This window comes from Musa acuminata, chromosome BXJ2-6 (assembly GCF_036884655.1).
Source record: "Musa acuminata AAA Group cultivar baxijiao chromosome BXJ2-6, Cavendish_Baxijiao_AAA, whole genome shotgun sequence".
In the NCBI taxonomy this organism is placed as follows: domain Eukaryota; kingdom Viridiplantae; phylum Streptophyta; class Magnoliopsida; order Zingiberales; family Musaceae; genus Musa; species Musa acuminata.
The window spans coordinates 2,015,774-2,040,695 of NC_088343.1; the positions used below are offsets into that span (position 1 = coordinate 2,015,774).

Consider the following 24,922-nt stretch of genomic DNA (forward strand, 5'->3'; position numbering starts at 1 on the left):
TTCTTCTAGTCCGCTTTTAACCGGTTTTATCAGTACAATCCGATTGAGCTTTTACCGTTCTATGTGATTCCACTCCGACTCAATCAGAAGTAAACGAAGCCGGTAAAACGGATCGAGTAGATGCGAATATCTTAAACGATCTGATCCGTTATCGTATTATCATTTAATAAAGAAATGAAAATAAATTCCAATATTCGTAGCTGATGCGAAGCTTGTGAGGCCAAATCCATCGATGGCGATGGAGTTGCTCGGCCTCTCCAAGTTCAAGCTTCAGCTACTCGCGCTGATTGCCGAAGCCCGCGACATCCGAGTAAATTGAATCTCCGCTCTCCCGGCGTGGTTTTCTCCTCGTCATTCTCTTTGGTTTCCTTCTTCACAGGGAAGAGAACGAAGCGCCCGAGAGGAGCTCCAACTCTCCATCCAGGTTTAACCCCTCTCTCCCTTTCCTGATTCATCTCATTGTCGAATGAAGAATTCACACCAAGATTCACGCTGTCTGATTCCTGATGGTTCGAATTTTAGAGGCGAGAGCAGATCGAAGCGGAGTACACGAGGAAGTTGCAAGAGTTGCAAGCAGAGATTGCGTCGCACGAGGAGTCGCAGCGCAGGCTCGAAGACAAGGTGCTTTCTCCACACTTAAAGTGCTTTTCATGATTTGAATTCAAACTCTTGCTCTCTTGATCATTGTTGTATACCTCGAGAGGCATGCCGATTTATTGCATGAGAAGTGGATAGCGGATGTCTTTGTCTGTTTCAGTGATCGCGAATCGCATTTAGGAAAGAAGAAGACAAGATACTTGGAAAGGGGAAATCGATTTGCTTCCGCTAGTTAGAGAAATTAACAGATGGGCACAACGTGACAAAGTAGTGGAATGACATCTAAATCGCAATTAATGCAATCATTGGCAGCCCTTCTCTTTCCTGCTTCTTTTTCTTGGTCTTCTCTGACGACAACCGTGTCCAAGACCAAGCAGTTCCATGCGTTCCTCGTCACTACCTCCTGCCTCTCCCTAGACCACGCCTTCTTGGCCGCCAACCTCCTCCGCTCCTATGCCTCCCATAACGACCTACTCTCTGCTCGTCGCCTGTTCGACCAATGTCCCCACCGAACCACCCTCCTCTGGAATTCCATCATACGAGCCCATGCTCGCCTCCGCCACTTCCCCCTTGCCTACACCCTCTTCAACAGCATGCGCCATGATCATAGCGCTAAGCCTGATTGCTACACCTTTGCCTGTGTCCTTCGTGCCTGTGCGGACAACTCTGATAGCAGTGGTGCTGAGATGGTCCATGCCATTGTGCTGTCATCTGGTCTTGCCCTTGATCTTATAGTCAGCAGCTCCCTGGTTAGCACCTACTCAAAACTAGGCTTTCTCAACAATGCTAGAACCGTGTTCGATCAGTTGCATACACCAGATTTGGTGGTATGGAATTCAATCATTGCAGGATACGGGTACGGTGGTTTTTGGCAGGAGGGGTTGCAATTATTTCGAAGAATGAGAGAGACCAATGCAAAACCAGATGGGTACTCCATGGTTGCATTGATCTCCTGCATCTGGAATCCAAGCATTCTGCATTTTGCCAAAGGGATACATGGACTTTGCTTGAAAGGAGGGTATGATTGCAGCTCACATGTGAGCAGTGCGCTTGTTACCATGTATGCCAGATGCAGGTTGATGGACTTGGCTTGTCAAATCTTCAGTTGTATATACCAGCCAGATCTGGTTACTTGGTCAGCTCTTATATCTGGTTTTTCACTGGCAGGACAATACAAGGAGGCACTAACGCTGTTTAGAAAAATGACTAGTTCAGGTAAAAGGCCAGATGCGATCTTAATTGCTTGTGCTCTCTCTGCTTGTTCTTCGATTGCAGCAATCAGACCAGGCAAAGAGATCCACTGTTATTCCATGAGGAGCAGCATCAATCTAGACATTGCAGTATCATGTGGTCTCATAGATATGTATGCGAAATGTGGTTTTCCTGAATTGGGATTTCAGTTGTTTGAATTGCTGCCGGAGAAGGGTGTAATTGCCTATAATGCAGTTATATCAGGTCTAGGTTCCCATGGACTTGTTGACCAGGCTTTTTTTCTTTTTAAGTGGATGCTTGATAGAGGCTATCAGCCTGATGCTGCCACATTTTCAGCTCTTCTATGTGCTTGTTGCCATTCAGGGCTTTTGGATAAAGGATTGGAGCTCTTTAATAGAATGAGAGATGAATTTGGTATAGAGGTACAAATGGAACACTATGTGTACATGGTAAAGATTCTTGCAATGGTTGGTCGATTGAAAGAGGCTTATGATTTTATACATACAATGCCAAAGCCAGCAGATTCTGGTGTTTGGGGGGCATTGTTATGGGGTTGTAACATTCATGGTCATCTGGAGATGGGCAGAATTGTTGCTAAAAAGCTCTTTGAGATAGATCCAAGAAAGGCTGCATACAGAGTGATGCTTTCCAACATATATGCTGCCGAAGAGAAGTGGGAAGTTGTAAAGACTCTAAGGGATCAGATTGCAGTAGTAGGTTTGCAAAAGAATCCTGCATTCAGTTGGATTGGAGACCATGATCTATGACGTTACAGCTATTGTTTCTAAATTTTTACAGGAAATTCTATGTGGTGAGTGTTAGATAAACTCTGGCATATATGCTGATATTTTTGGAAAGACTACTTGTAGTAACTAAAGTTTGGAGAAATTTGGCTCCAATGACTTAGAAAACCATTGATTTTCTTGATGCATTTAGTAGTCATATTAGAATGAACAGATATGAGAAATCAGCTTGGATTACAAACTCATTTGGTTCTTTCATGGTGTCGGCACACTTGAATAGTTGGCTAACCAAAACTAATAAGTCAAAATAATGCAATTAGCTGAAGGTATTCCATGGTGTCCCTCAGTAGTTTGTGATCTTTAATTAAAATCAGTCGCATCAATTATCTTGGTTGCTTTGCTGGTCTTGCTTTTGGAAACTTAACCACCTAAACATTTTTAGATTTTTGGTTTTATCCTTGGAGACCAGTTGGTAGATTGCCAAAAGTAAAAAGTGACTGATGGAAAACAGATGTTAACCTCCAAACAAGAAGAAAACCCAGTGGTCCAATGAGACTTCCAACAGTGGAAGTAGTTTAAAAGAGATTAAAGCCGTAGCCCATCTATTAATATAGGATTGTTGTTTCAACTTTCAATTATATTTGACAGTTTTAGCTTTTATGAATTGCCAAATTGTTACTATGTTGACTTTTCAACTCTAATAAGTGTAACAGCATTGCTTATTGGAGCTAAAAGTATTTTGTCTCATATAATATATGAAAGTGCAAGATCAAAGGGTAGAAGGCAGACTAAGTTATGTGTGTCATACATGATGATAAAAAAAACAGTCCAGGCTTGTGTTATAAGTGAAAGAAATAGAATGGCCTTTGTGTTCCCCATGTTTGAGAAGCAAGTGCACATATGCAGTTTGAAGATGGTGATCATGAGTAGATTCATCAAGTGTAGCTTGCAAAAGTGTACAAGACTAGTACTAATAAGACAAATGGAGTCTGTTTTGCATCAAGGTTCCAGAAAAATGCTTGCCTATTTGGTTTAGTTGGATCTGATTGTTATGAGATTAGTATTTTGGTCTTTGTTCACGAGTCTTTAGTAAAGAAAGTGATTTGACAATAAAGCAATCAACATTTGTGTAGCACAATGTTATTGAATCTCTGGATATTGTAAGATGCTTGCTTAGAAGCGCTGCTCACTACACCTGAACTTAGGTTTTGCTCTATAAATGACTATGTAGTAGTTGGAAAAAGGTTCAGTCTTTTAGGTTTCCATAGTGACTTAACACTTAAAGGATAATGTGTATGTTAGTAGATTCAGACTTCCTATCCAAGTTTACTTACACTAATATGCTGCACATTTTCCATTTTGATTTTGCTGGTGATGAAACGCTATAAGCTTATCTTCGTCTGCTTTCGTAAGTTTTGCTTCCATAATTTATTTGCTTCCTTTTACAGGTAAAGTATGTTGAGACTGAGAAAGACTTACTGAAGAAAAAGGAGAAAGAGTTAAAAGAAACTATCAACAGCTTGCTTCAGTCGAGAGAAGCTTTCCTAAGCCATTATGAGGTTGGTTTCTTTTCTATTTTTATTCTTAGAATCAGGCATCAGGACATGGAGAATCTTAAATCTATGTAATACAGGATTGCCACTGTATAAATTGGGATCAAATTCATGATTAGTTCATTTCTTACAACATGAAGATAAATTAATAATGAACATAATTAACCATAAAGGATGTGTTTAATACAAATTATTATTTTCACTTTTAGAATCTTCTGCCCATCGTACATGCTTCATATTTGTACTTGTGTTTTAGCTCCTTATGTTCTAAATGTGTAATCCCATATGCAAGGTATAAGATATTCACCCACTTGTGGACTTATTTTTTATTATGTTCTCCTTGCTTTGATGGCTGGCAATTGAGCTAAAAAAATCTCGGTGGATTTAAGACCCAAATAATTTTTTTATGTTTGATAAAGTACTTATAATCTGTTTACCCAAATAAATTTTTTGTCTGATAAAGTACTTATAATCTGGTCCATTATGTTTTTGCATATTGTACATTATCCATGTTTCAACGGCTGATTTGTTAAGAAGCTTTGCCAACTTGTATTTGCATATTTCATTATATAATCTAAATAAACTGAGGTATGTCCAGGTTTATGTGGATTAAAAAGACTGCCTTTGAGGAGTTCCATTCATGACTAGTGATATTCCATTGGAAAATCATCCTGTTGTAGACCTCTGTTGGAAGATTGCTGGTAAATTTTGATGATTATGAACTTGAAATGCAGGATTCTACATATCAATTGAAGCAAAGCATTCAAAAAAGGGACAGAAAGCTTGTGCTCCTTACTGAAAAGATACACACACAAATTCAGTTGTTTGATTCAATGGAGAAGGAAGCTGCTGCAATTAAGCAAGTTGTAAATACTGTTGAAGATACTGTAAATGGAAAGGAACAAGAAGGCTTGTTTCTCATAAAACCATATTGTCCATATCATCAATCACATTTAAAAATTGATTCTATTTTCTCCAACAAGCAGTTGAGGTTGTTTAATACTGCCCTTATACTTTTTTTCAGTTGCTAGATTAAAGAGGAAAGTAGACCAAATTTCAACCCTCGAAAAAGATTTTGTGGGTAAGCTCAATCCTTATTCTTTATTCTTGTTCATGATTTAAAATTTGAGAAGAAGCATATCTAATTTCACCACAACTTTTGGTGGTTCATTGATACAAGTTGTTTGCAATATAAAGTTGATGTAACAGGATAGCTAAAGGTTATCTCCTTCCTTCTAGAACACATACCTGTAATTATTGTCTGCATTTGATATTTTAAGAAGCAAGTTCTTTTGTTGTTTTCTTATGCAGAAGAAATGTTTGGTTTTGCCTCTAGACCATCTTATGACTAGGCCTGCTTAAATTATTTAATGGCAACCAAGGTTCATGAGGCCTTGATAAATAAGTTATGCACTTTAAAAAATTAGTCCAATTGCGTTGTATATTTGCTATTGATGTGATGAGTGTTTATGCGTGGTGGCTGTACAGGAGGCAGTATCTTGTTGTAGATTTTGATGCCAGTCCTAAATTGTCATAGGATAAGTTTAGTTAAAGTCTTGGGTATGTTTCAACTAAGTTTCAGTCATGTTTATAATATTCTTGAGTTTTTTGGATTTTTTAATATTATATAGAAGTCCAATTTCAGTTGTACATTTGTTATATAGGCTCTAGCACAATTAGAAATTGCAATTTGAAAGGTCTAACCATCTAAATATCAAGTAGAATTTTGTCAGGTCATGAACTTTACTGTGCAAAGTCATTGCGGTGTGGGTCTCTTTAGTGGATCTAAAAGGCTAGTGGCTTTATCAGATGAGATCCATTGAAATCTCAAAGCCAAATCCTATAAGGATCCAAGCATGGATCATAATAAGGTAAGTACTGGAGTTGGATTGGATTTCAGCATGAATGTACTGATATTCTCCTCGCAATGTTGTTTGCAGTAAAATATTTAACTAACTACTTTCACATTAGTATGTTAGTATTTAATGTACTTGACATGCTTTTGGGCCTTTTTCAACAAACTTGTGTGATAGCCAAGTTTGAATTTTGTTCAAGACTAAACCAACTTGTCTTCATTATTTATTCAAGTTTGATTATCATATAGTTTTTCCCAGTTGTTATATTGTAACTAAAACATAATGCCCTCGAATGGGGATAGCAGAACTTCATTGCATTACTAGAAACTTTGATTTTGATGAATGATGCTTAGTAGCTCTATCAATTATTTGTATTATTTTCATATTTTCTTTGGCCAACATTTGTATTGTTGGATAACTTCTTTTGATATCTTCCCATCTAGAGAAGATTTTGCACCTCGAAAAGAAGCTTAGCAATTACCAGCTTGAACTTCGAAGGAGGGATGCTACCATTAATGAATTAGAGGAAAAACTTGAAGCCGCGAAATTTACTAACAATTTTCAGCCACAAATTGAAGAGATATCCAGATGATTCAGCAGTATCTACTAATTTTTTTCATCTTCACATTCACTGATCGCTTGTAGTCAACTGTTTGTCTTTCATGTTACCACCTCCAGAAAACTCTGCTGGTGAAAGATGAAGTTATACAAAGGTTAACCATAGAGAAGCAGGTTGATATAAATCTAGAGACTGTACTTTCCTTCTGATGGTGTTTCATTGTTGTTAATCTAGTTTTTTAATGTCAGACACTGTATCTTCACCTGGGGAACATGGAAGTTATGTCAAGGAAGATTCAGGACACTTTATTCAATGTGAATACTGAGGTTGAAGATTTATATATTATATATGGCTTTTATATTAATGAGTTCCATATTTTCAGATAGTTTTATCTCATCTTATGATATTGTTAACAGAATCTTTCTTTTTGAGATATAGATTTCTCAGCTAATGGTTGTCTTCTTCTCATTTCAGGATCATAAATTATTGTCCTCATTTATAGGAAGCCAAGAAATGTCTGAGATGATTAGCACAGCCAAAAATGAAAGGTTAGAATGTTGTTTAGTTCCCAAAATGCTTATGGAACAGCCAATATCATTGGGTCAAAGTGGAAGATGTTTATCCTAGCTACTGTGTATCAGTTTGGAGAATATTATCCAGGAAAATAAACAAAGATTGCCTTCTTCAACATGTAGATATCATCCAGGTTAGTCCCTTCTGTCAAAACTTTGTTGTTATTGCAAAGCGGTTATGAATAGTTAGTCCTTCCTCTGCATATCAGCCATAAAGGAAGCTTAGAAATGGAATCATAATTTTTCTAGGATTTATCAAGTCAGAATACTCGTCTTTTCCTGTGTTTGTATCTCAAACACCTTTTTATAAAATATATTTGCTTACAGTGCTCACTCTCTGTTAGTTATAACACAAATCTGGAAGTTTATTGGTACAATACCTTAAAACTTTTATTAACCATTTGCAAATGATTTAAAATTCTTTTTTTTAATGTAAACATCTGATAGTTAAAATGACATATATTAAGAATTTAAAATATTCTATCTCCATTCTTTTTTTTTAAATTTTACTATGCCACCTTGGCACAATCTGACCCATAAAAGAGGAAACGTATAGCCAAGAAGGTAGGCACCCAAGGCATATAGAAAATGCCATGAGGGCAAACAAAATGTAAGCAATAGGTGCACAAAGCGTTATTAAGAGGAATCAAACCCTCGACATGTTGAACTGTGATCATAGGCTCTATGTTCCGGGTAAAGGGACAGGAACATCCATTCGGCATCTCAAACACATGATCACAACTCATGATTTATACTTCTCAAATTAGTACTTAGTGCCCATTCATCATACTTGGTGCTTAAAAGCAGGGTCTGCCGTACCGAGCCATACCGCCCGGTACGGGCGGTACGTACCGGTCCGACAGGTTGTCGGTACGCGGACCGACTGTTACCGGTCCGAAAGTACTGTAGCAGTACCGTACCGGTACCGAAAGATAGGTTGTCGGTATACTGTACCATACCGGTACCGAGCCCCGATCGAAATACCGGTACGGTATGATACGGTACGGTATTGCGAACCTTGCTTAAAAGTAACCATCAGTCCGTCTTTAGAGTAAGCTGAAGAATGGTTTCCTTCTTTCTTGAGACTACCAATTTTTCTTGACAAGTTGCAATTTTCAACACTGAAGTAAAATTTTGTTAATAGTTTGTCAAGAACAGAGATAGTCAACAAGCAGTTATGGTTATCATTCCCTTGATGTACAATCGAGAATGATGATAAAAGGGATAGATAGAGGAGTTAGGCTTCTGGAAATCTAGTCCTATCCTATACACATTTTTCCAATAAATGAATCCAGTCTTGCATTATTTTTTCTGTAATTTATTTGGACAGTATATAATGTAAATTACAAATTTAATCATCTTCATACAGACATCTTTGTGCTTTAGAAGATGACCTACAGGTATCATGATTGGAATTGCTTCTCGAACATAATTAGTAAAATCCAGGTAAATATTGGGCAGTGTGTTTTATGAAGTATATTTGCTAGAACAAGATTTCAAGCACTTCTTTCTGTTGGAGGACTAGTGATTTACTACATAGCTAAGTGGTAAACAAGCAACCATATGGATAATAATGTAAATCCATTCTGGTGTACCATTTAGCTGCAGACTGAAATTTTAATCCCTATTCACTGCTTTCAGAAAACGAACCTTTGTATCAATCCATTTCCTGTATCATCTTTATAATATTCTTCATCTCTGGTTACATTCCTCCAAATCTGTAATATATATATGGATTGTAGCTGTTGGAAGCTTCTCGAATTGAACCATGAAGGTGTTGAACTTGTGAAGTAGATCCAAAACTTTTTGGGCTGCGAACTAGTTTCAGATATTAGTTTAGCCTGAAAAAGAAAACGTTGTTGTAGGACCTACCTCTATTTCGTATTGAGACTTAGGTAAACATATTGCCTAGTTTCAGATACAAAGCGAACCTTTGTATCAATCCATTTCTTGTATCATCTTTATAATATTCTTCATCTCTGGTTACATTCCTCCTAATCTGTAATATATATATATGGATTGTAGCTGTCAGAAGCTTCTCGAATTGAACCATGAAGGTGTTGAATTTGTGAAGTAGATCCAAAACTATTTGGGCTGTGAACTAGTTTCAGATATTAGTTTAGCCTGAAAAAGAAAAAGTTGTTGTAGGACCTACCTCTATTTCGTATTGAGACTTAGGTAAACATATTGCATCCATGTATACTTAAAAATTGGGTTGTAAAAGTAATCTGCAAAAAAATGTAATGGTCAAAAAGAAACTCTTTGAAAATTATTTTTGTGGAATTATCAGATTTATAAGCCCAAGCCACTAAATGTTTCTCATACCCTTTTGAATACTTTTGTTTCCTCTCTATTTTAGAAGCTTAGCATGAATTTGCATCATGGTGCCTCAATGTCACAAACTTATCCCATATTGACGTGTAACTGCACGACGACACTTAAAATTGACTCTAGAGAACTGAACTTTTTGCAACATGGCTTATCTACAAGCGCCCATCTTTTCCCTGGACCAGGTTTTTCTCCGTTCAAGGAATGCCTGCTACAGAATAACTCCTCAGAGAAACATGTTGCGGGTTCATCCTCACACCAGGCAAATGAATTTTCTTTTGGTTAACGTGTTGTGATGCAGCCATTTGTTGAGTTAGTGAAGACTAACCTATCTGTCATATGTCTTGCAGCCATATGGTTCTCCTCCAGGAGCAGCGAGCTCAGAGATCCCTGCGGTCGATGATGTTGACAAATCAAATGTTAGCTATACGTTATTTGGTTGACTTTATAATCTTAAGCTTACTTTTTAGTATCATCATCGCAGATATTGTACCTCTTTAATCATTTATCAGTTCATTTCTCAAATATATATCTGAGGTTATATTCTTCGCACAGGGTCTAGAGGCTTCTCTGATCCGCCACTTAGGCACCGAGAACTCCGTTACAGACGCACAAGGATGAAGGTCGTGCCTTTCACAATGAGAGCGTAATTTCTTGATTCCTGTAAATTTCAGGTGTTATGTTCTTGAGTTTCCCGTGTAGCAAATTTGGATGTCATGATTTAGGTTGCGGTCAGGAATTATTCCATGCACAGCAACCAAAGGATATAAAGATGGCATCTGTGTTTCTTGTTATAGCTCGTATACAACTGTAGACAGGTTTCAGAAAGTCAACATTAGTACTGATCCAGTTATTGTAATTCCTTCAATGCTTCGATATATTTGGATCCGTGCTGTTCTCCCAACAGAAATTGCATAGGCATTGAACTCGTTGGAGCATAAACCGAAGACCGTCTGCTACTGTCTTACATGACTTAGCAATCTAAGAAACTTATACGGCCCGTGAATCATTTCTTTAGAAAAATATCTAATCAAGAATTGTTTCATATCATTGCGCAAATCACGATCTGAATGGTTGAAGCCACTATCTAATTAATACATTTGATGGTACATCAATCACTAGCTTCTTGCCGTCGGTATAAAAATAAATGTCCTTGTATATATTCTCATATATCATGCCCGAAGTTAAATTTTTTTATATCTTGATTTCTAGATTTAAAAAATTTACATTGAAATCTTTATAATCATAAAAGTAAAATATCTAGTTCTATTTATTCTAACCTCATCGGTTTTATAAATAAAAATATGAAACTAAAAGATAAAAAGATAATTTAAATGTTCCAATGAGTCGTGGCGGACGGCAATATCGCTAAGGTCATCAGTGGCTATTGTGGATGAGGAGAGTAACGGTGAAAAGTAAGGAATGTTCTGCATTTGCGTCGACACTGACACAGATGCAAAGCAACCCCGCTCGACAACTACATTTGCAATGATGCAAATGTAAAGCAACGTTGCTTGACAACTGCGTTGCACCGATGCAGATACAAAGTAGCGATGCTATGCATCTGTGTCGGTACTGATGCAAATGCTGAACGACCCTTTTGTTACACGACAACTACATCAACGCTGGTGGAAGACAGATGTGGGCGGTCGAAGGTTTTGCCTTCGCTCTTTCCTCGTCTCAAGTCATCCCCCATCATGAACGAAGCACCGTGAAGAGTGCTGCTTCCGTGCCTCTACCGTTCACAGCCTTGAGTTGGAAGCCAAGCCAACATCATCGACTGCCTTCTCCTCACGTCGTACGTCCTTCGTGCTCCTTGAAACAATTTGGAATAACCATTAGTGAACCAGGTGGATCTTCATCTGCCTACAAGTTTCTACATCATGATCGTATGATTCATAAGCTGATAGTTCTTCGTACCGTGATATATCATCCGATATGAGCGATATGTATCGATCTGACAAGGAGAATATGCTGGTACAATATGTTTCAACATATCGTATATTGATCAGTACATCGATACAGACCGATAAGATGAACTATGAATAAATCAATTATCATATCGAATCTGACTTATGATATTATCACATTTTCATCTCAACTGTGGGTAGATCCCTGCATAATTCGAATGGGAAATCCAGTATAAACAAATACCAAAACCCTCATTTAGATATCAATCTATTTTCTATTAAAAGCACTAGCATCAAAAACTTCAAACAATCCATTTTCCTGGACAGAAAGAAGCTACTGTACGATGGGCAGATGCTCAAGCATCAAAATCACAAATCTAAATAGCAAACATGTGCAAGGAAAACATTCATAAATAAGAGAAGAAAAATGCTGACAACAATATTTACAGAAGAACAGAAGTGAGTAAAAGAGGTAATGCTGCATACTGCCCAGATATCATATTTCTTGAATTCAAAAGTGACCTCTGAAAACACAAGGAAAAACAAAAAAAAGGACATGCCTAAATAGGCGAAAAAAAAATCAAAGGCTAGGTTTTATATAAACCGAAAGCACAAAAATAACAAATCATAACAAAGAACACCCACAAGCTAAGAAATACACACAAGTAAAATCCTGAGTCAGTAAGCACCGATTCAAGCTGGAGCAAAGATATGGATCATGCCAAACAGATTGGCATTGAAAACCATGAAAAGATATCGTGAAATTGAAGTCTTTAAACGTCCATGATGTCCTACAGTATTGTTATTGTCAACTAGGACAAAAAAATAAATTACCATGGTAACATTGGTGATTCCAAGAAGCAGGATAATATATTCAGCTGTCAAATTATCACCTAAGAGAAGAATACCGCGAGACAAGTCCCTTCTTTACTAGGCTACATGAATACGTATCCTGCATCAATCCAGCACCTGAAAACCATCAAGATGTTCCGGCGAGCAAATTCAATACATTAATGAGAAGATCCTTTGAAGGCATTGGAAAATCCTGTTACTCAGGCCAAAGAATGAAGAGCAGAAAGTATTCAATCTAACCAATGTCAGGCGTAGCAACTGTTTCACATCCTTAACCATCCTATTCATTTTTTACATTTCTCGATTAGTTAAGACATCGACACTCTCCATGCATCATATGTCTTGCCTGAGTATCACAAATCTTGATTGTCTACAACCATCGATTTCTTTTATTGGTCAAGAAAAAGCATTTGATTTATTAGCATGATTTTCCTGCCAAGTGAACGAATTCAATTCCCAAGAGTAGCAAAGATCATTCATCTCAAGCTTCCGCTAGCAGAAACTAATTTGGTGCACCTTTTTTGCAAGATTATCCCCGGTAAGGGCTATACCATTGACTTTTAGGAGATAATAACCACATATTCATATCATCTAGATTAACATGGAGAGTCAATAGAACCGTTTAATTTTTGGTAGATATAGTTTTGGAGGAGGATCTGAGCAAACTAATGTAGAACTGATTCTAGCATGTATTATTTAGGTCAACCAGGGATTTCTGCACCAACTAGAATAAAAGGAATGATTCGGTAACACATTACTCAGACACAACACTTCCTTGGGGATTCATTTCATTGAAACCCATGGATTCTTGTTCCACCCAAATAAAAGGAATCCTTTATTAGGTAGTGTAATTTTGGTTCCACCTAAATCCTAGTTTTTATCTGAGGTAGCTTGATACCTGGCCTTTAAGGTGTCAAACTTCACCTATAGATACTTTACATTTTGTCTCTGGTAGCATTTAAACTTCACTTGTTTACGCCAAATTACCCACTTTTTACTTCAGAATATACACATGGAACTGACTATCCAAGAAGACCGGTGCCAAGAACACTTTTACAATGTACTAGGAATGAAATATGCCTTAAGTATGTCATCCACATGTAAAACTGTAGGTCAAACTGTAGATATCATCAGCAAGGTCAGGCATGCTGACTCATGTGACCATGCCCAACCTGACATCCCAACCATGCAACCTAACTTCATCCATGACTATCTAGAACCTCATCTAATTCGCTTCAAAGTCTATCTGGATGAAGTAAAAAGACATGATCTTAACACGTCCAATATCAGCTTTCTTGTATATGGTGAGCTAAATTGCATGAGAGACAAACATGTTTTGCATAAATTTCAATCTAATTGTCCGGGAACAAATTTCATATCACTTGTAGTTTTTGCCCTAAAGGGACTCAACTAAGAAACAAGAATAAAAGCTTCATTGCAAGGTTATTAGTAGATCAAACAAAATAGAGTGTAGGTAAACATGAATGTTTCAACATGTCATGGAATAGTATGGGGCCAATAGATGATAAATCTGTTACCAACAAAGAGATATATTACCACAAAAGAGCAGGAAAGAAGCAAATAATAGAACATGATACAGATCGAAAATGTTCAATGTTTGAACTCCAAATTGAAACGGACAGAAGAGGAATTCTTCAACAAGTACTTGTCCAGGACTCACACAAACATGAAGAGTATCCACAGCTTTTCAGCCTCCGATCCTTTTTTTCATGCCAATGCTAGCACATGTTGATACCATCTTTACAGTCCCTCGTCAGGTTATTGAACGTCTCCACTCGATTCTTTGCCCTATACAGCACCTCTGTGTCCACTGCCACCCTCATGTACCCATCAAACACCACGGGACGCCCATTATTTAGAACCATTGTCTCATTATACCACTGACTTGTGTTCCCCCACATCTCCTTATAATCATCAAGCAAATGCACCTTATAATGAGACCTCAACTTATCGAAATAGTTATAGAATGGCTCATTTGTAGCGATATACAAATTCCTCCATTGTCGTATCACCTTCATAAGCTTCTGCACTAGAGCCTCAGGCATGGTGTCTGCATCTAGATTGGGCCACAGCTCCTTGTTTCTGGCCTTCTCTCCCCGGACCACATGGACAGCATCGTAGTCCCAGTCCATCCTCCCAGCAATCTGTGAAACGATGTTCATCAGATGCTTGGATTTCCATATGGCTTGCCACGGCCGCTGAATGTACTTAGCTGCTCGTCCCTCACACACGCGGTACCAGTAATTCTCGGGCTCCGGCCCATCGAACTGCCTCCAGATGATGGTGCTCTTGTCCTTCTTGAGCTGCATAGGTGTGACCTTGTATGTTGGCACCTTATGGACAGTGATCTTGCCACCGGTCTTCCGGCCAGAGGAGCGCTCCCACCGTCGCCAGTCTCTCAAGAACTCGCTCTCCTCCACCAATGACGCCGACTCTTTGAGGTGCTCGAAATCAAAGTAGAATCGGAAATCCTTGCCCTCCTCATCCCGGCCACTAGGATTGTATGTGGAGGCCAGGCAAATGTTGAGATCCATCACTAACGTCCGATTCAAGAACTGGGCTTCGCCGAGGGCACAGAGGAAGCTCCACAAGTACTGATTCATCCCCTTGCAGTAGTCGCCGCCACGGGTGTAGTAGAGGTACTTCCCTTTCCGGAAATCGGAGTCAGATCCGAGCGTCGGGATGGTGTCATTGATCTCGGCATCAAGGATCTGGGCGGGAGAGGAGGGGGAAGAGGACCGGCGAGACGGCAAGGGCTTCGGGGCGGCGTTTGCGCCAGAGCGGAACTTGCCGGCGGATACGACCTCGTAGGTGCAGTTGTCGGCGGGCACGAGGCGGAAGCGGCGGTAGTCTCTGTAGCGGCGCCAGGACTTTTCGCGTCGGTTTCGGAAGCGCCAGGCCGCATCGCACTCGCCAGAGGCGGATCCAGGGACGGGCTTCTCGTAGCTGAGGAAGACGATGGAGCGGCGGAATACCCGGGCGTTGAAGCGCCGGATGGCGACGAGGGCGCGGGGGTCGGAGCAGTTGATCGGGGCGTCGGCGTCGCAGTCCGACGCCGGAGGCGGCAGCGAGGGAAGGAGCACAGAGGCGCCGTCGGCGGCGGTGGCATTGTTGACGGGATCGGCGGGGATTGTGTCGTTGGTGGGATCGGCGGGGATTGTGTCGTTGGCGGCATCAGCGGCGGTGTCATTTCGGGGCGGAACGGGGACCAGGTCTTCACCGGTGGGGAGGACGGAGTCGTCGGTGCGGAAGGTGGCGTTTGGCAGAGTGGCGGCGAGGGACTTGGAGATGATGGCCTTGGGGGAGTCGAGCCAGGGGTCGGGGGGCTGGTACGTGACGGCGATGACGGTGAATACGAGCACGGAGAGCACGAATGCGGAGAAGCACACATTCCCGAGCACCTTGACCGCCTTCTGGCTCAGCGGCAGCTCCCGCTCCGCCGCCGCCGCCGAAGCGTCGCTCCCTGAATCCTTCATGGCCGTCTCGAGCGAGGGGTTGGTGGAATTGGGATTGGGGAAGGAGGAGGATTTGAAGCCGGTCGGTGGCGTTTGGTGGAGAGGAGATCTCAAAAGTGACTGTGATGGTGAAGTCGCAGCAACTTTTCCGGCAAATAGAGCGCTTAGGGTGGCGGTGGATCGATGGCTAATCCGTGTGTTAGAAGAACAAAGCCAGTCTGTCCTGTCGGCGGCCAGACAGGGTTAAGGTTTCGTCCGACCAACACAGAATGGGCCCGCATCAATTGTCAGTGTTTGGCCAGTTGGTGGTTCGGTTGTCACCGAAAAGGCTGAATCGCGCTCGCGACGGTACAGCAGATCTTCACAGCGATGAGTCAGCATGCTTGAGAACGACGGTTGAATACTTTGACTGCACGCCTTAATTTCAATTAAACTGATTTACTGTGGGATCAAATCTCCATCTAAAATAATGTTCATAAAACTATATATCTCAACACACCAAATGTCAAACTACACCTAAGTTTTTATTTTATTTCCTCTCTAATTTTTTTTATTTTATGATTAACAAAGAATCTTTCTTGATCTTTAAAGAAAGATCAAAGAATCAGGCTTGATCTTTATCTCATGTGTGTATATTATGATTTCTTAGCTGTTCATTTCTATTTTAAACCTAGATTTAGAATCTCTTATTTGATGTATATTGATGAATTTTTTTCTATTTTTTTATTAATAAACCTAACTAACGAAAGGATTAATGGTCTGAAATCTTTTTTTTTTCTCTGTCACATTATTAATTTTGTTTTCCTAGTTTTTCATATACACACTGTGTATTTCTTGAATGTCTACTCGTGTCCTTCACAAAATTGAGAAAATGATTAGGACTTTTCATAGATAAAAAGGTTGCTCACAATGTAGCTTACAACTGATTAATTAAGAAATAATTATCTCCTAAATTTACTAGGGCTCGATATTCATGATATCTTTTTGCATAATCTAACCCTCTGGATAGAACATATTGGTAATTATCTCAATATAGTTCATGTTAAATATAATAGTTATGTTCTTCCGTATGAGTATCTAATTTCGATCTAAATGCTATGAACTGTCTTAAGGGCTTCTCACTTTCTTTTTTTTTTATTGGAGATCATAGATTTGTCAATGTCAAGTGTGACGATTGAGTTTTTAATATTCTATTTTCTCTCAAACCTACATTCTTGAACCCAAATTTATTGGACTTGTATGTTTCTGTGAGCTATTTTATTAGGAACAATAAATCAGATAGAGACTTTAACATGGACGAACCTACTATGGAGGAAAAGCATTCAAGCTTAGACATGCTTAATGATGAGAGATTAGATAGCAGAGCCATACCAGAGCCAGCTGCTACTGTTGAGCTCCTTGCATATTTTGTTCAGGCAAGCCCTACATGCAGAAGATCATGCATTATTACTATTGGACTGTCTATATACAAGGGATGAAAAGGTTTGTTTTCTTTTGTTTTCATTATTACCTGTTCATTTAGCAGGCACTCACCTTCTGCTGATCATTTGTGTACCTTCAAAATAGGTTTACCTCTGAGTTCTGCATACCCATTCAAATTCTACTAGTATTGATATCTTTGGGTTGAGAATGTCTAGACGTGTTTTTAACATCAAGGAATCATAACTCTGCCACCAATTTATTGGCGTATATGTCACCATCAGTTTATTGCTCCACATCAAATGTAAGATTTGTTGGATTCATCAATCAGAAGTTCAAAAGTTCATCTACTCACGGTTAAAATAACTCAAATGGTTCAAGACAAGGACTGCTCACAGCATAAAGGTTTTCAGTAGGATCTTCTAATCAAATAAATCATCATCGTCATCAGGAAGAGGTTGGGCAGCAGCTGCAGCCAGCTCTGCTTCGTGCCTGGAACATACAAATACCAAGTTAGATGGATGATCCATGTTATCATATACATTCGATAGCTTCATTGTCAAGTGGCATAAGGAAGAGATGGACACAGTGGGGCCTTGAACTTGCCATGAACACTAAAGTGCAGAAAAATGGCTTAGATGTTCATGTCACTTTTTTCTAACTGCAGTTCTCGGTACCAGAGTTAACGATTTTTAGGCAATTATATGATATAAAATAGAACTTAACAATTTTTAGGCAATTATATATGCAATTTAAAGTTATGACAACTACAAAGCATTTTAGAATGCTCAATACAAATTATACTAAGATAAACATTTTAATGACAGAAATTCATCTAATGGTTGATCAAAAGTACAATATGCATTAAAATCATCATCTCGGTATGTACCCCTATCAGATACCCCTAAAGTCTCCAAAAACAAAATAAGAAATTTAGAATGACTATTCAAAAACCAAACATGTGAACGAATATTATATGCAACTGACTCATCCAGAAAGTGACAACCAGTAACAAATCCGATAAACATCTAATTAAGATTTCAAAAAGTGATTTGAGCCATAATAAATAATCAACTGCACTTACTGTTGCTGGGCGGCAAGGTCAATCTGGACTTCCGGAGGCGCAAGAGCAGGTGATTCCACAAAGTGAAGGTTTTGGTCCCTGCAAATGAATTTGTCATCAGTTTTACCTTATAGGGATATCTCAATGTAATCCTTACACCATAATAACATGCATTTACCCAGCAAGTTTTCTAGCAAGATAAAGGAAGGGCTTCTCAAAGTTATAATTGCTCTTTGCTGAAATCTCATAGTATTGAAGGTTCTTCTTCCTGTGGAATGTAACTTGCTTTGCTTTGACCTGCCTGTTCTTCACATCAACCTTGTTTCCACAGAGAACAATAGGAACATTCTCACAGACCCTGGTTTTTGAGACAAATAGGATAGTTAGACATTTTAAAGTGTAACTAAGGAGAATTTTGTGCTCATTTAGTTCAAAGTGTCTTGTCAAAAGACCTGCATAGATCCCGATGCCATGTCGGAACATTTTTGTATGTTAACCTGGCGGTGACATCAAACATGATAATAGCACATTGACCATTAATGCTGTGGACAAATGAATTGTAGCAGTCAAAGAAAGACAAAAATAATCCTTGCAATGACAATTACTGAAAATCATGGACGTGATTTACTATCATATTGGCAGATAAAAAGAGACAAACAATTTTGTGCAATCCCCAAACAATAACAAAAAAAATATGAACTTAAATTTATATAAAAAATCCAATAAGCAACCTTGCCACACCACAATATATCATCTTAAATGAGAGGACACAGTTTCCATAATCCAAAAACTTACTAGTCGACCCCCATAAAATATTGCATAATCCAAAAACATATTCTGCTCTATATAATTGGTTATTCACATTGTAGCTTGTATTACAACGTATTTAATTCTATTTGACTACTAATGATCCTTGGCATTATGATCAATTCCCATAAAAAATTCAAAACATTAACTGATTTCCAATGCTTCTGTTAATCTGGTTTGCACATAAGCAATAATGTAAGAGATCTCAAATAATTTTGCAATGATGTCACATCTATGTGATGTCAAACTTAATTAGCCTTCTGCTCATGCAAAAATTCTCTTCTTATTCTCGACTATCATAGACCAAGACCTGTGTCCCCTATTGCCTTCTCAAAATCATGGTACCTATTCATTAATCTTTAAAGTTCTACATTAACAATTTATTTTTCCTCCATCTCAAATAGATTTTAGAAGAAAGGAGCCCACAAAAAGTTGAAGAAAATGATGTTACTCCAAAACACACATTATAACTATCCAGCACAAATAACTGAGCTTCCAAATAGTCAGAAAAGTCGTGCATCACAAAAGTAACAGTACTATTTGTAAGTCTTTGTATCGGCTAATGAACCAGAATTGGGCACTTTAAAGTTTAAACAATGTGGGCTAAGCTAACAGCTTAGGAAGTAATTGAGCATTCAACGTGGGCTAACTAATAAAAGAAATACCATAAGATCTGTCTTTTTGAAAATAGAAACAGCAACGAGTGCAAGACAGCTATTGACTTAGAAAGCACATCCGTGAACGCATTACGATCAAACTAAACATAGAAGGGCCCACGACATACTAGTATCCATCCCTGAGACCACCAAATTTCTCTTGGCCAGCTGTGTCCCAGCAATTGAATCTGATCTTCCCACAGTTTGTAAAGAAATCCAACGGATGGACCTCAACACCAATGGTAGCTAAAATAATCCAAGACATTTTTATACATAATCAACAGCCAAAACAAATAAGAACGTCTGAAAATTTGCCATGATACTCACGCTCATACTTCTTCTCAAATTCACCAGTAAGATGCCTCTTCACAAAAGTAGTTTTCCCTGTGCATAGCATAAGCAAACCATAGGATTACGTGCAAAAGCAGAGATATAAGAATCAATTGTTTCTTACAGAAAGATGCAAGATTTTGATATCAGTGTTAAGGGAAGCGAAGACTATGAATCAAAAAGAACATTTATGTGTTTCATTACTATCAACAAATGGGAGAGATAGATTCCTGCTAATTATCGAGTCCCAGTTTATAATCTGATCAATGTTATACACAGTGATTAACTAAAAGCGAATACAAAAAAATACATCAAATTTAATAGGCACTCATAACAACAGGATTAACAATAAATTCCAGCCACGTCGCTCGAAAAAGACAAAAACATCAGGAATTTCATGCAGAAAAATATTTAAAAAAAGAACACGAAAACGAGTTCCGATATGTCTATGCGACTGATTAAAGCAGAAAGACCATCATTTCTAGCAATGACAATAAGTACAAAGGACCTCATTTGTGCTCAATAAATCAAAAGGCAAAGGGGAAAATATATAAAAGGAGACAGAGAACAGGAAATTTCACCAGTTCCTCCATCACCAACGAGAACGAGTTTAAAGCTCGGGAAATCGACAGTTGGCTGGTTAGACAATGCCTGCAAATGATAGCAGAGATCAGAAATGCAAACATATACCCCCCAGTCTCCAGCTAATAGAAGAATAACAGAGGAAACGGATCGGAAACCCACCATAAGATCACTTCTCAAAGCGGAAGGACGAGCACGAAAGCGAAATGTGGAGAACTGGCCGCTGTAGATTTCAAAAGCGAAGTCAAACCCTAAACGGTTCACAGATTTCCGTTTCCCACCCCATTCGGCTTCATTTGAACGGGACACTCTCGCCCGTCGGATTCTTTGATCGTACCGCTGTGATGAAAAAGTATTTAATCCGAGAGACGTACGTCCACCTATTCTTGTCCTACTCATTTTCTTTTGCACGGACGGTCGCGTCCACGTGCAATCATCTCTATCGTTTCAAAAAGGTGGGTCACATGTGATCACGGCGGTTGCGTTCGAACACGAATCATAACTCGTTCTCAATGGACAGATCTTAACTTGTTTTCGGGGAGGATTTCCGATCCATTATGCGTTGCATGTGATCCAACGGTCGCTGATTTTTAAGATTCACGAATTACTTGATTCACGGACTTAAGATGCGTGCTTGAGGCCATTGTTCCTCAAGGGGAGGGTTTCGGATCCTCTGTTAGACGCTTGGTGTGATCCGCGTCCGCGGTTCGTTGATATGCACGACAGAGTAAACAACCAATTGACGGATTTAAGATTCGTGCTTGAACCAGAGGAGTCAAGAACGTGGTCTCCCATCACGGAAGGTTCTTCGTTACCGTATGCCCGGTCCTGGCTGACACAGCTCCTGGTGTACCCCACGCGAGACCCCGATTAAATCGATCTGGATAACGACGGCGATGCGTGGTTTGCAGCCGAGCGGCGCCGAAGACAGGTGGAGGTGAGGAGACGCTCCCCGCTGAGCCACTCCTTCCATTCCTCCTAATCTCTCACGCTTCGCCAGCGACGGCGGACGATCTCACGTCCCATGGTAACACCTACCGGTGCTCTTTTCTTGAATTATCATTGTATCGACCCAGACGTCAATTCACACCGAAGCAGCATCTGTATAAACGGATGGTATTTTTTTGGCTTCTGTTGATCTATCAAAAGTCGATACATTTTGAATAAAGAATTCCTCTACGATGCCTAGGAAATGAATACGCCTGATCTCTCTACGAAGTCAACTGCTCAGTTTGACATCTTTGGGCTTTGGCTGGCTGTAGTACGAGGAGACGCAAATCTAGAAGTCGCAGCAGTTCGTGGCGACAGATTTACTTGTTCGAGAGCACGGCACTGAAGCTCGGGTGGATAGTCCCTCACGCAGGCGATCCGCGGCCCTGTGCCTGTTGCCCACTTGAAGGATAGCTGCTTCCCCAGCTGATACGACTTCAGCCCTTTCTTTGAGTCGATCCTTCGAAGGATCAGCTCCGACGGTATGGATGTTTCTTCCTCCTTTTGTTGTGCAGCGTCAGAGAAGTCTCGTTCGCATCCTTCAGGTTTTTCTTCCTCCGAACTGATACTCTTTGACTCTCTCGGCTTATTTGTCTCCTCGCCTGCTTCTTCTTCGGTGTCCCTGAGGACTCCCTTGCGCTGCAGGTCGTCATTCGAAGAGCCGGTTCTTGCATCGTTGCTTATCTCTCCAGTAGATGCATGAGACAATTGTTCTTCAGGTTGAGGGTCGATGGTGATGTCATCAGGCAAGTTTATGTCGGAATAGCTGCTTCTGTGACCTCTCCAGGGCAAATCATCGCCTTCGGTGGGACTTCTCTGTATAAATGCAAAAAGATGTGGTTCCAAGGTATCATACTGGAATCTTAAAGGGAACAATCTCACTGTGATCGACGAGTGATGTGCTCACCCTAACATCAATTAGATCGATGCCGATTTCTTGAAGAAAGCTCATGAACTCCTCGAAATTCTCTTCTGTGGGTTGGTAGTGCCCACTGTGAGGCCACACGGCCTGCCAAATGCTATGAAATGAGCATACTCGTAGACAGATATGACTTCGACAAAGTTCAAATTGTCCTACTGAATTATCTTCGTACCTTAAGAACCCCATTCTCCACTACTAATCTTCCTGCAGCAGACGTAGCTCCTCCAGCGAGAAAACTAGAATGCTGAAATGTGCCTCTTTTCTTCTGCGGTAGCGAATAGATTATACATTAGGCTACTCTAAAAGACAGCAAAATTTAATCTTTTGGTATAGTATGGAAGGATGAGGATGTTTACCTGACCAACGTATAGATTCTTTGATGTGCTTAAAACAAAGATCCACTTTGAATCTTTGGGAACCTCAGAAGTGTGCAGAAGTACACTGCTCAGCTTGTAAATGAACTTCCCATCCTTGACTACAACTTCATAGGCCTCTCTTTCTCTCTGAAATATATCACAAGATTTTGTTTCATATGCTACATTCCGCATAAATTTCATGGAAGAAGCATTTATAGTGCTTACGGGTCCAAGATACTTTATGCACTGCCGCTGAAGCTTTAATCTCGTGCACTTTGATTCAAGATTGATCTCCTTTCCTTCTCCCACATCAAGCCTGATGAGTCAGAAATGGTGACTTCTCGATGAGCTGTTATTAGAAGCCATCAAGGAAACGGGACTCTGCAAACGTACCAGTAGAAGAAGGGCTGCCTGCTTTCACTGTGGAGCCAATAGTCATAGTAGAAATGGAGATTGTGACCATAGCGATGTCGAGGATCAATCTGTTGATTGCCAATAAACTGACAAATATGACAAATGGAGATTGGAGAGAGATATGAATCTTGGATCTACCAGACTTACCGCTTCTAGCCAATGTTGCAAGGCAAGTTTTTGAGCTTTTTGGTCCTTTGATAACCCCTTGCCAACCTGCAAATCAAGCATGGATGCATGCTCGACATCACACGATCGGAAGATAATCACGGCATTGGTAGTTTGATTGCAGAGAGAAGTAATTTACCTTGGCAGCTCTGGTTCTTGCTCTCGACCATCGAGAAACAGCTGATTCTTCTTTCTCAATGTTGAAAAACGACACAGAACTCAGCTTGAGCAGTGCAAAGTCTATCAATTTCCACCTAGTTAAAGCAAGCAGGGAAAAGGAAAGCATATTAGTTGTCTATGCTATACGAAGATAAGATACGTATGCTATACGTCATACCATTGCTGCTCTACGATGACAGCACAATCTGCAAGCTGCCTTCTTGTACGAAAGCTTTTGTAGACTTTCTGCAACTTCACAGCAGCTTCATGCTTCGGCCTGTCCTTCAAAACAGTAAACCTTGAAACTGCGGGCTCATCTGAACTTTTCGAGTTGTCGTCTTCGGTGGCAGGATTCACTAGCGAGATCATCGTTTCAAAGAGGTAAGGGCGAATCTGCCTTCTGTTGTTGAAGCTCAGGGATCCTTTGACTACTAACTTGCCCAGCTGCAGAGTTTTGACAGTGGAAGGATTGGCATCTCGACCCTTGAAGCTCAAAGACCTCAGGGCTGACCTCACATTGACAGTGAGAATGGCTTTTGAGCTTTCATCCTTGGCATCATCATCAACTTCTGGGAACGAAAATGATATTGGCATGTCGAGTTGGAACAGAGTAATTACCTATCAATTTTCTTCCTGCACAGCAATGATTGAAAGACACATCCGGTCAAGATCACCGTAGATCGAAGAAAGCTCAAACTAATTTCAACAAAGAATGAGTCACATAAGTAGATGTACATGAGTGAACCTCCTGTAGATCAATGAAGTCACAAGAGAAAAGACATCTCCTTCATTTATAATTAGACTTAGAAACTCCACTTAAGAAAATGAGCGGAAGAACCGAATCAATAAAAACATCAGCTTGCAGTCGGTAAATCTCAGATCCAAAAGATAAGAAAGGATTTGGATTCAGGAACAAGATAAACGATGAAAGAGTACAAGTCCTGCTAAAAACAAAAAAATACTTGAAACAACAGAACATGCACGGCAACCACACCTTTGCCTCTTCTGCCTGCGGGAAGCCCACAAAAGCTTGATATATATACATATAGAGAGAGAGAGAGAGAGAGAGAACGAAGAACACAGAGCGATGGAATTTTGAGGTGACATGCTTATATAGGTAAGGGAGGTGACGGTGGGATGACAGGGAAGAAATCCATAGTTCCAGCGACACGTACCAAGAATCAAACCGTGGACGCACTTGTTTTGTTTGTTTCGAGGACAGAGAAAAGCTGATGACTTTTTCTAAGGTTGACTCTTCTCACTCTACTTTTTTGACTCCATCTCGAGGAAGGGAGGAGGGCGAACGATCGCGACATGCATGGATATTTTAAGGCAATTCATATGAATTATTTAGCCCGCAGTTTGCTTGCGATCGGTCTCCTCCCCAAAAGATTATGTCTC

General features: G+C 39.9%; 4 protein-coding genes across 16 annotated transcripts; 1 reads left to right on the forward strand and 3 right to left on the reverse strand.

Moving 5' to 3' along the window:
• The first annotated feature begins 92 nt into the window (after nucleotides 1–92).
• LOC135583503 (putative pentatricopeptide repeat-containing protein At1g64310) lies at nucleotides 93–10,323 on the forward strand. Of its 13 annotated transcripts, none has more exons than XM_065111315.1 (13): nucleotides 98–310; nucleotides 380–424; nucleotides 523–621; nucleotides 4,001–4,111; nucleotides 4,840–5,038; nucleotides 5,130–5,186; nucleotides 6,410–6,693; nucleotides 6,769–6,846; nucleotides 6,995–7,068; nucleotides 7,162–7,226; nucleotides 9,606–9,682; nucleotides 9,771–9,839; nucleotides 9,976–10,323. In XM_065111315.1, the coding sequence occupies exons 1-7, from the start codon at nucleotides 233–235 to the stop codon at nucleotides 6,433–6,435; spliced, it is 615 nt and encodes a 204-aa protein (XP_064967387.1). In that variant the 5' UTR covers nucleotides 98–232; the 3' UTR covers nucleotides 6,436–6,693; nucleotides 6,769–6,846; nucleotides 6,995–7,068; nucleotides 7,162–7,226; nucleotides 9,606–9,682; nucleotides 9,771–9,839; nucleotides 9,976–10,323. The 13 variants fall into 13 exon arrangements, with proteins under 13 accessions (XP_064967384.1, XP_064967385.1, XP_064967383.1 ...); XM_065111309.1 differs by having other exon boundaries at nucleotides 99–310; nucleotides 535–621; nucleotides 6,405–6,693; XM_065111306.1 differs by having other exon boundaries at nucleotides 102–310; nucleotides 6,405–6,693.
• A 3,382-nt stretch (nucleotides 10,324–13,705) lies between these two features.
• On the reverse strand, nucleotides 13,706–15,907 carry LOC103986662 (uncharacterized). The gene has a single exon (XM_009404726.2). It carries the CDS (start codon nucleotides 15,677–15,679, stop codon nucleotides 13,922–13,924), a length of 1,758 nt encoding a protein of 585 aa, XP_009403001.2. The 5' UTR covers nucleotides 15,680–15,907; the 3' UTR covers nucleotides 13,706–13,921.
• Nucleotides 15,908–17,378: 1,471 nt separating this feature from the next.
• Nucleotides 17,379–20,814, reverse strand: LOC135614208 (GTP-binding nuclear protein Ran1B-like). Its single transcript, XM_065111320.1, has 8 exons — nucleotides 20,678–20,814; nucleotides 20,515–20,584; nucleotides 19,931–19,987; nucleotides 19,732–19,849; nucleotides 18,593–18,682; nucleotides 18,319–18,498; nucleotides 18,162–18,239; nucleotides 17,379–17,569 (listed from the first exon to the last, which is right to left on the reverse strand). Exons 1-8 carry the CDS (start codon nucleotides 20,678–20,680, stop codon nucleotides 17,500–17,502), a joined length of 666 nt encoding a protein of 221 aa, XP_064967392.1. The 5' UTR covers nucleotides 20,681–20,814; the 3' UTR covers nucleotides 17,379–17,499.
• Nucleotides 20,815–21,645: 831 nt separating this feature from the next.
• On the reverse strand, nucleotides 21,646–24,597 carry LOC135614207 (IQ domain-containing protein IQM2-like). The gene is made up of 10 exons (XM_065111319.1): nucleotides 24,516–24,597; nucleotides 23,700–24,154; nucleotides 23,502–23,616; nucleotides 23,345–23,410; nucleotides 23,177–23,265; nucleotides 23,009–23,099; nucleotides 22,784–22,930; nucleotides 22,600–22,692; nucleotides 22,413–22,514; nucleotides 21,646–22,321 (listed from the first exon to the last, which is right to left on the reverse strand). Exons 2-10 carry the CDS (start codon nucleotides 24,113–24,115, stop codon nucleotides 21,743–21,745), a joined length of 1,698 nt encoding a protein of 565 aa, XP_064967391.1. The 5' UTR covers nucleotides 24,116–24,154; nucleotides 24,516–24,597; the 3' UTR covers nucleotides 21,646–21,742.
• Nucleotides 24,598–24,922: the final 325 nt, after the last annotated feature.